Here is an 11,576-nt window from a genome sequence, read left to right as displayed (position 1 = left end):
TGTGTTTGTGCGTGCGTGTCTATATACAGGCGAGAAGTTTAACAAACTGCACCAGAGCTTTCTCACCCACCAACCTAATCAGCATGACTTTTCCATCTGTCATTTGTCTCAAAAGTGAAAGTGTATATTTTATTATTTATTTAATATTTTAATATTATTTTTATATGTGGATCAGATTTTTTTTTATAAGATAGATTGTAGAGTTAGAGTTTAAATTTAATATCTCTACTTTTATATTATGTAAAATCATTACTTACTTTAAAAACTTAAATTGATAAAAAAATATAGATTTTATTGTTTATTTTATATATTTACATATAAAAATTGAGGGCCATGAAACATCGTGATAATTGTGCTTAAGAGTAGGGCTGAGCAAAAATCTAAAAATCTGACTCTGACTTTAATATTGTATATGTGAAAAATATATTTATATAAATAGAATTTATATGATTAGTTAAATTTAATAATATACTAGTAATTAGTAATATGAGTTAATTATTATAAAATAATATATTTATACTATATAAGTTAATAACATGTAATTAAACACTATAGTACAGTCTATAATAAGAATAAGTTAGACACTAGTATAATGCAAATATAATACTAATGTACAATAACACTAATATAATAACATGTAATACTAAGTCTAGTATATAATTAAGTTAGAGGTAAGTTAGACGCTATTATAATAACATGTAATTAAACACTATAGTATAAGTCTATAAGATGAATAAGTTAGACATTAGTACAGTACAAGTATAATGAGTTAATAAAATACAATACTGAAATTACCCAAGTACCCCTGTAAGGCAGCGGGAATATCTACCAACTCAACAAATTGGTTAGTCGTCAAGCATGCAATTAATTTGATAAACAATCAAATACATAAAATAAACGAAATGCGTAACACCAAGATTGGTATCGAAGGGAAACCCTTTAAAGAACTCTTTAAATGTAAAACCCTACGGGACAACCAAACCCAGAAAAATCAATTTTATTATTTGAAAATCAATTACAAGTAAAGCTCAATTACAAAACTTTTGTCAATTGACACTCTTACTTGACCAGACAAATGACCCATTTGTCTTCTACTGCAGTAGCAGCCAGAACCTCTGACGATCTTCAAACATTGACTTTTCTCCTGGAATTCCAGTGGCTGAAACTCGACCAATCAATTCTCCAACATGGAGTATGCACATACTAAAAAAAGAGAGATAAAACACTAGAAAATATAATTTTCTCACTCAAGTACCACTCTGTGAAGAAATAGTATCAAAATTCTCTAAAAAATTTTCTCACTAAAATATGCACTGGAAGTGCTTTAGAAAATATACAAATCTGAATCTCTAAAAATCTTAACCAGTAGAATCCCTTAAATAAACTATTTGGAAAGAGTTTCAATTTTAGTAGGATTCTGTTGACGGATAGAATATGTCGCGAAGACGTCTCTGAATGATTGCTGACATGTCACGATAACTCTTCTATGCAGTAACTGATTTATATTCAGCTTCTGTTCTGGATAACTTTTTGATAGTTCGAAATTCTTTCTGCTTTATATATTCTTTTTGAATCTTCTATCCAGATCACTTGATATCTCATATCTTTTCAAATATTCAATCTTGATCAAAAGTCTTTTGAACCTTTATTTATTTAACCACTTATCTTAGAATTCAAATATTCATAGATAAAGATAAAGACAAACATTTATCCATTAATCTATTTATCTTTGAATTTAAATATTCATAGATAAAGATAAAGACGAATTACATTCATCCAATAATTCAAATAGATCCTAGTCATCTAATCCTAGCCAACAAACTTTTACATTAACAAATACTAATGAATAATAAAAATAGTATAATAAATTATATTTAAATACTATGGTACAAGTCGATTTAAATAGTAATTTTTAATAATCAATACTAACAATTAAATTGAGTGATAAAAAATTTTTTAGAACTATAAATATAATTATCCATACTAACAAACTATAGTATGATAACATATAATTAGACGCTAGCAAATTAATATTTACTAATAATCAATACTAACAATTATAGAATTATAAATAAAAAATTTAGGGCTATAACAAATATTAAGATTAAAATTAAATTTAGGGTTTAAAAAAATAGGGTTCGATTTAGGGTTTAGAGAAAAAAAGTCTAAAATAAGGGAACAAATTGGGTTTAGAAGTCTAAAACCAGAGTAGCCCAACCTAAAAGGTGCTACTAGCCCAAATTCAATCAAAACGATGTCATTTTTTCTAAAAAAGTGTGTTGTTTTGACCACTTTTTCTATGCGTCCCCTAAGTAAAACGATGTTGTTTTTATAGGAAAACTGACTACTTTTCTACCCAACCCCACCCCATGCACAACCTCACTCTCATTTTCATCTAAGATTCTCTTAAACCCTAGGTCCTAACTCAGTTGTTGCCTCTCTCTGTCTTCTCTTGCAGTGCGACCGTCGATCGACTCCACCTCGCTGTCCGACTCTTTCACTCACTCCAAGATCTGTGATTTTGCTTAGGATATCAAGACATTATAACCATCGGAACAACCAACACTATTGAGCGCAGCAGATTGAATGACAGAGCACACATATATGGAACGGGAGCAACCAACACCCCCTGCCTCTAGATCCATGTCTCTCGAGTCTCAGTTTTTGTCAATTTTTTTGGGTTTAATTTTTTGGTTTTAATCCGATTTTATATATGCATTTTGGTTTTATTTTTTGGATGATTTATGTGATTGTATGGTTCATTGTTGTTGGTTGTGATATGTGATTGGTTGTTTGTGATCTATGATTGGGTGGTTGTGAATTTGTGTTCTCAGATATGTAATTGGGTGCCGTGAATCCGAATCCGCTCTGATTTCGACTCCTACTCGTCGAAATAGAGTCAGAGCAGAGTCTACAGTGGTCAGAATCGGATTCAAAGTTCGAATCCAAACTCCAACAAAGTCGTAGTTGGAGTAGGTATTAGGGCATATCAACTCCAATTGAATTGGTGCTCAGCCCTACTCAAGAGTATTCAATGCCCTCAGACAAATACCAAAAAAAACAAACTTTTATCTGCCTCAACAATGGTTCAAGACTGCCTCCCTAACTTTATCTCTCGAATGTTGCTAACCAGCGTAACCGCTATCATGTTGTGATGAGCTGCAGCACAGTCTTTGCAGGGGCTCCACACCTTTTGGAGAGAACAATGCCAGAGATACCATGGCTTCCTAAGCCTGAGTTGCCACCGCTTTTCGATGTACCGAGTTTACCGAAGCTTGAGCTGCCAACGTTGCCCAAGACTGAACTTCCACCATTATCGGAAATCCCGAGTTTGGCTAAGCCTAAACTGTCAACTTTGCCGAAGCTAGAAGTAGTGCCTACAATACCTCATCTCCCGGAGCTGCCAAAGCCCGCACTCCCAACCATCCCAACACTTAACAAGGACATTCCCATGCATCCCTCCTCACTCAACCAACAATCCCTGAAATCTTTTCGCACCATCCTCATGACATGGCTTTAATCTTTATGTTCGGCTAATTATTGTATCCTGTTCTCATATATGCGCCAGAGATTGGTCGTTTTGGAGTCTTCTACATGTGTCCGTGACTGTTGTCGATTGTAATGTCATGAGTTCATATGCGTTTGTTTTACTGCATGTCGTTGCTCGATCCGCATTAATACTGAGTCTGTATTGGTCATAATTCGCATGCTCCGGTGCCTGAACAAAGAGGGGAAAAAGATGCCAAGCTTGACACGATCGATGACCACAATGCCGGCTGTAGTGTTCCAAAATTCCAAATACGTGCATATAAAAAAAAGATGCCCACGTGTATGTTGTTTGTGAACTATCATAGAACAAATTAATATCATTAATGTCTAAAACGGCAATATTCTAATTTCCAATTTCTAATTTATATCATCGTCATGGGAGCTACAACTCATACACTATCATTGGGTATATGATGAACATCGATCAGTTGCGTACGGATGTGACTTCATATAGCTAGCCTAACAAATGACTACGCAGTCTTTTACTATTATTCTTCTTGTTTTTCATATTAAAGTGGTTTAACGGAAATGGAAAACGAAAAACAGATAACGAAATTTCAATGAACTTTTTTTTTTTTTTGGAGAAATAAAAAAAGATGAGAAATTAGATAAGCAGAGGGGAAGATTTTCAAATCGTACGCTGGGAACTCGAACTCGTAATTTGGGCCAGAAAAATGACTGAGGAGCGCTGGGTTGTCAAAAGGAATCGTTTGGAAAATATAAAACCCAACCAAAAAATAGAAAAAGAGAAAAATAAAACGAAATGGAAATTTTAAGGCGACATATTGATTTATCATCTTATATATTATATTTATTTATTTTGATTTTATTCATGTTAAATTAATTAAAAAAATTAAAAAATTAAAAAATTAAAAATTATGTATGATATGTGGTGTAAAAATAATGAATAAAAATTTATAATCCGACCGGCTATAATAATTGTTTACATTTATTTAATTAATAAATTTTTTTTTTTGTTTTATAATTTAAAATTTTATTGTAAAAGGCGTAATATATTAATAATTAAGTTTAAAGACATAATTTTTCATAAATAAATAATAATAGAAGAAAAAGAAGAAGAAATATTTAATTAATAGCTTTTCAACACTTATCAGATTGATGGTGGTGGGAGACATGACGGGTACGAGGGTACAGACATGAATAATAAGTGTCAGTGAATGCGGCCAGGCTAGTTGTACGGAAATCAATGTTTACCATATACAAATAGAAAACCCAAATGCAGATTGAATTGCGTTTATTTATTTATTTATTTTAGCACCACCAAATTGAAAGCTATGAGACAAAAAATATTCTAAAATTGAATATTACTATGGTTGGCCATATTAAGGCGGTGGGATGCTGTTCTTTATCTAGGAGGTGAAGATGGACCCCACGGAAGAAAAAGCAAACGGGTTTAAGCCTGTTCTGGTTCTCTCTCCCTCTCGACCATTGGGGGCTTTATTATTTATTGGTTACTGTATTAGATCGATGTCAAACATTAACGCTACAAACGACAACAACCCAGAAAGTTAAGTAAGATAAAGTAAACAATGACACCCATTAATTCTGGAGAATCCCTATATCTCCCACCGCCTCTGGCTACTTGCAATCTCTTTGAGCTTGGATTGGTAGGGTTCCCTCTTCTTCTTCTTCTTCTTCTTCAACTCCACACTACTTCTTACTAGGGTTTTCTTCCCCCTGGTTTTTGGTGACATTTCCCAAAGTACGGCTCTTTGTCCCCTTTTCTGGACAGTCCATGTTTCTGTTTTCCTTTCTTTACTCTACACACCACTATCTGTCTCTCTCTCTCTCTCCGTTTTTCATTTACGGGAATGATTTATCCCTAGCAGACTTGTAGGGGATCTGCTAGATTAATTGACTTTTCGTGTGAAGGGTGGCTTGAATTTTATTCTTTTTCCCTTTTTTCCCCGGGGATCGAGGGGGAGAGTAAACCCAGTTTGATTCTTTGGTTTTTTTCAAAATATCGCTCTTCCATCTATTCTTATCTCAACGATTTATACTCTCTCTCTTTGTGAAAAAAGAAAACTGCTTAATTTGATGCCAGTTTGTGTTTGTGTAAAGATCATTTCTTGATTTCTTTCTTATGTTTTGATTTTCTTAACGAGTAGCATTTGCAGCTTCTCCTTTTATGATTCACTTCGATTGAATTTTTAAGAAAGAAAATCATCCCTCTTTGGTGCAAGTATCGTTTTGATTTCTCCTAAACCATCTGAAAACCTATGTAGTATGACCTCTATTTCGTATCTCTCCACGTATCACTTTGTATCTTGCTTTTAAAATTTCCTTGTTAAGAGCTTCTCTTTTTGTCGAATACTAGTATAGACTGACTATTTGGTGGGTGTGATGAAGCGTCGGACGATTTTTCCGGGAAAATGACGAGAAAGAAAATTCAGATCAAGAGGATCGACAACACCACTGCACGGCAGGTGACTTTCTCTAAGAGGAGGAAGGGACTGTTTAAAAAGGCTCTGGAGCTCTCAACTCTCTGCGATGCTGAAATGGCACTCATTGTCTTTTCGGCTACCGGAAAGCTCTTTGATTACGCCAGCCCAAGGTTTCTCTCCCTCTCTCACACCTCTCTACTTATAGAAGAACATATATCCTATTAATTAGAGTAAAGTAAGTAGCTGTCTACACCTTTAGATTGAGTACTTGTTCGTGCATTCACAAATGATTTCTTGAAAGAGAGCCAGATGCTTGAAATAAAAGATCTTTTAAGCAACAGGACCAAACAAACTAGATAAATGACTGAGAATGTACTACAATACATCAAATAAAAGAAAAAAGTACTACAGAATCATACGGTTTCTGCATACATAAATCTCAATCTTCATGCTAGAGATAAGCAAGAGAGACATAATTAATTTCACCCATAAGGGTTTAGCGTACGTTTCTAGCTGCTACGTACTCATTTTGTAGACTGCTCGCTATAAGCCCTTGTGATAACGTTAATTATAAATTACTACTAGCTTATAATGAGTAATTGATTTTTCAATTTGGTGTTCAAGTTTTCCTTTAATGCATGCCTCGCGATCTTAATCTTTTTGCACTTCCTCCTAGTTTTATCCACTTTTGTTGTCCTCCTACGTACTAATCTGTTGACATCATTTCTATAAGGATATCTTCATAAAATATAGGGTGTATACAAATGAATCATATCATGAATTACTAATTTAGGAACATGTTTTGGGATTAAAGCATTTGGTTTAGAGTTACATGAATATCAAGGAAAATGAAAACATTTCTAGTTATTCCCAAAGAAAGCCCGATGCTAGAATTGCTAACGCTAGCTAGTGAGTGATGATCTCAATTCTACCAAGTAATATGACCAAGCCCAGCATCTGATCTTCTTTGGTAAAGAACTTACAAAAACCCAACCTCAAAATAAATGGATATGAAACGTCTCATGTGTGCAACTTTATGAAGATGAAAAATGTAAGTGGAAATTAGCAGCTACTTTAATTCGAAGACAAATCCGTATAATGAAGCCACTTAAAATGTGCTGTCTTATCGATATCCTCAATCAATATTATGTCTTACGAACGTCATTGTTACTAGTTTGTTGTTTTAGGATTGACCCTCCTTAAATCCTTTTCCTACCTTATATATATATATATATATATACGTGTGTGTGTGTATATATATAATGTATGTATATGGTGCCTGTATGACGTTAGTATCAATTAACTAGCTAGTTGTGGTAGTAGTACTGATATATTCTACTGATAAATAACACCTTTGGACTTGCATTCTTAATGTATGGAAAAAGTTCAAAGTGGGAGAAATATATGAGCAAGTACTTGAGATTATATATGGATCTTATGCTCAATATGATATACAATCACAAATAGGAGTAAAATATCGTAACAATGTTAACACGACATTGAGTACTGTATTCCAGTACGTATTACGTACATGCAAACTGGAGAACCTAAATTAAATTGTTTTTATATATCCTAGAACATATATATAAGCTAATCTCCCTCATAATTAGTAGTGCCTTTTCCTATTAGTGATGCTTGATTGATTCCGAAACTGTTTTTGCTTCCATTTAGTACTAGTGCTTAAGTTTCCTATATATATCAACCATGCACATCATGATCATCACCTCAGGAAAAACTTCTCTAATTAAACTCCAGCACATTCAACTGTACTGAAATCAAGCTGCATTTCCTAAGTACTGTTCTGTGTTTCCATTAATAGTAATACTGCTAGCTATTTCCAATAACTACCAGGTCATCACTGTACGTAGGAAAAATCCTTCTCTAATTTTTTGTTTTATAAGTAAAAGATATTTATATTAATAAGAATAGGCATAGCCCAAGTACACAGAAAAATCCTTCTCTAATTAAACTCATGCACATTCGACTGAAATCAAGCTGCTCGATCTGTCACCCACATTGAAGGAAAAATATAGAGGGGAGTCATAAAGATCAGGAATCCTCTAAGCTTCACCGCGTATTCTCTAGAACTAATTTGTCAAAAAACTACAAACACTTCGTTTCTTTATATATATATATAAAGATATTGTTAATTAAAGTTATCCCGTCAGATACTAGGTTTCTTTCTTTCTTTCTTTCTTTCTTTGAGAGAGAAAAGGAGGTACGTAACACAAGTACACACTTAATTACAAGGGGTAGTTCATAGGCTCACCATCCAAGTGAAGAACACCAATGAGATACAGGAAATCTTGTTTTTTTTTGGCTCACCCACATTGACAAATTAGTTCTGAGTCATAAAGATTCAGGATGCTTCACCGCGTATTCTCTAGAACTAATTTGTCAAAAAACTACAAACACTTCGTTTCTTTATATATATATAAAGATGTTAATTAAAGTTATCCCGTCAGATACTAGGTTTCTTTCTTTCTTTCTTTCTTTGAGAGAGAAAAGGAGGTACGTAACACAAGCACACACTTAATTACAAGGGGTAGTTCATAGGCTCACCATCCAAGTGAAGAACACCAATGAGATACAGGAAATCTTGTTTTTTTTGGCAATTATGAGATACAAAATATCACCACTAAAGAGTTCAAAAAGGGATACAAAGCAACGAATTGCCACGCACTTATCAGAACTCTACTAAATGATAAGAGTTATTACAGTAAATCTTTCTTCTCATGAGGCAGAGGCTGATTTTAATTCAAATTGACACCTTATGCTTTTCCACTCACGATTTGGGTTTTAACTAGGTTAATTTGGAATAACTCTCCGAGCATACTTATAAAAAAAAAAAAAAAAAACTCTCCGAGCATATATATAGGCCTAATTACAACTTACATTGTTTCGTGAAAAGACATTGAATATAAAGCAATTAGGACCCTTGACTAGATGAATATTCTAATAAAACTTATGAACTATAATGGACACTTAAAAAAAAATGAAAAGATATATAATTAAGCGATAGCTAAAGCTAGAGATCATAATTGAAAGCAAGAGATCAACTTTAAAAACTTCATAGCATTCTGCCATCTCAGGCACCTGGCCTATTGTAAACTTGCCATAACTTCTTCTAAAAAACTCCAAATTGCAAATTCTTTAATGCATCGGAAACAACAGACTTAGAATGTTGATGGTACATGGCATGTATATATATATAGGCTAATTATTTCGAAATTATCCTAAACTAATTTTGGAATACCCTAAGAAATACATATTGATATATTTTTTAGCTTACCTATATTGATTCTCAAATTTCACAAAGCAATTTGATTGACCTTAGAACACTTTTTTTTTCAGTACCTTAATGAGGTGTTAAGTAAGATGATTTTAGATTCTGTGGAAGGCATTTTTGTCATGCCCCAATTTTATAGATGACTCGTATTTCCTAGCTCTCATTCTAACCCTCCTATGTGTCCTCTAAGCTTCTTTATTTGCATGCTCCTCTTTAATATCTGTAAAATAAGAAATTTTACAGGTGGAAGGTAAGTCCACGACTCGATAAGTATGATTGATTAAACTAGGTGTAATATATGAGCCTCATTTATTAAATAAAAAATAAGATTAAAATAAAAACGAAAACTAAAATCATAGTATTGAATGTAAATTAAAAATCTTGTACTATGTAGGGAAGCACTTCAAAAAATTTATCTACATAGGGAACTTTCCCTTCAAGGATAGCTGTCATTCCCACAAACTCTTCTCCATTTGAAATCTACACTTTCTCAATGTTATTTGGTATAATTATCCTTCCCATTTCCTTCTCTGTTTAGGGTTTACACATTTTTAGTATCCTCTGGTATCGTTATCATTTCCAATATAACATAGTAATGGTTCCATACTAATATAAGACTCATATATCATATCCCACGATTAATTCCATAAAAAGAACGTAGCACATGTTTTTCATATAAATGTAACCGTACCATAAATCACATGAAGTTTCCAAATAAGAATATTCTTTGAATACGTCATGATAACATATATAAATGTCCACGCTATGAAACCACTATTTTCTTTTAGGCTCAGCCACACTTCAATACTATTTTGTCATGAGATGTCCCAATAAATTATTATGCAATGCAAATAAATTTTCTGAGTAATAACATTTCATAACATGTTTAGTAAAGTGTCCAAAAATGATAAAAATATCAGATCAATTAAATCCACTTACTTGGATACACCAATTACCACTTGACAATGACAACAGTATCACTCAGAACCTAAATAATGAAATAATGATGTAAACCACTTATAAAAATTTCTAAACATCTTCAAGTAAAAGTTAATATTTCTAAGACTATTCATATATCTTCGAGGAATCTATAAACAATGAGCACCTTTAAAGTAACTTAATTAAAACACTGTGTAAAATACCGTAACACTTAACTATAGAACCCAAAATATATGTATCACAATGAATCCAAGTAGCATTTCAAGTATAGTATTTCTCAGTCTAGTAATTAGTCAACCAGTATGATCCTAAGTACTTCAAGAAAAATCTATCAATTATACTATATTTATTTCTAAGAGTTAAACCAGTAGCCAACATGTTCCCTATTCCAAAATTTCCATAATACCGAATCACCGATCGTAGATTTCATCAAGGCCGATTTCTCAAAAACTAAATGGTCAATTTCTTATTTCATAAACTTCGGCCAACCAGAGATTTAAACATGCACCATCCATCAGAAACCCACTTCATGTTTAAAATTCAAAACACCCAAAGCTCTGACTGCTGACTTGTTCTTCCTACCAAATCTCAACAGAAACACCTCTTCGTTTCATACAACCAAACATATGCTCTTCCAAAAATAATTCTTAGTTAAAAAATCACCACATGACCCACTAACATATTTTATAAAAACTAAACATATTTCAAATTCATCTCAACTACAAACAACCACAACACAACTTATTAACGAAAATAAGATAAACCAAAGAAAAGAAAGGGACTTATCGAAATTGACCAAGTTGTAAGAAATGTGGCAGAGAAACAATATTTTGAGAGAAGATGGTATAAATTGAGATTGTGTCAGGTGCAGAGGAGAGCTTCAGGGTTGAGTGTATTTATTGGAAGAAAACAATTTAAGAAACTGTCAATTGGATTGAATGTTCCTCATTGTGAGGGTTCTTCTCATTATATAGAGCGATATCACTAATTACAAGGCTGAAAATAAGCCATTACAACAATCAAATCTAAGGTTGAGTGTATTTATTGGAAGAAAACAATTTAAGAAACTGTCAATTGGATTGAATGTTCCTCATTGTGAGGGTTCTTCTCATTATATAGAACGATATCACTAATTACAAGGCTGAAAATCAGCCATTACAACAATCAAATCTAACTAAGTAAGGAAGCTATAAAAGTCCTACTAATTACATGATATCTACAACAATATATACAAAATCCTGCCATAAATAGATAGACAGCTAGCACATTTCCAATTGACATCCCCCCTCAAATTGATGCTGGTTGATCAAGAATCATCAATTTACCCACAAGAAACTGATGGCACTGTTGTGTCATGGCCTTTGTAAACATGTTAGCTATTTGGAGGTCAATGG

At 33.0% G+C, this 11,576-nt stretch overlaps 1 protein-coding gene across 4 annotated transcripts in view; it reads left to right on the top strand.

The window, feature by feature from the left end:
- Positions 1–5,073: 5,073 nt before the first annotated feature.
- The window catches only part of LOC108989240 (MADS-box protein JOINTLESS-like), a 40,755-nt gene continuing 34,252 nt past the window's right edge, over positions 5,074–11,576 (top strand). For 2 of the 4 annotated variants that reach the window (XM_018962786.2, XM_018962784.2), the window contains exons 1-2: positions 5,074–5,177; positions 5,920–6,124. In XM_018962786.2, the coding sequence (XP_018818331.1) occupies positions 5,943–6,124 (182 nt within the window). In that variant the 5' untranslated portion in view covers positions 5,074–5,177; positions 5,920–5,942. Of the gene's footprint in view, positions 5,273–5,919; positions 6,125–11,576 lie in introns of all 4 variants that reach the window. The other 2 variants (XM_035683963.1, XM_018962785.2) reach the window with 2 other exon arrangements.

Source organism: Juglans regia, chromosome 13 (assembly GCF_001411555.2).
Source record: "Juglans regia cultivar Chandler chromosome 13, Walnut 2.0, whole genome shotgun sequence".
NCBI lineage: Eukaryota > Viridiplantae > Streptophyta > Magnoliopsida > Fagales > Juglandaceae > Juglans > Juglans regia.
This window is presented reverse-complemented; position numbering and strand designations above follow the sequence as displayed.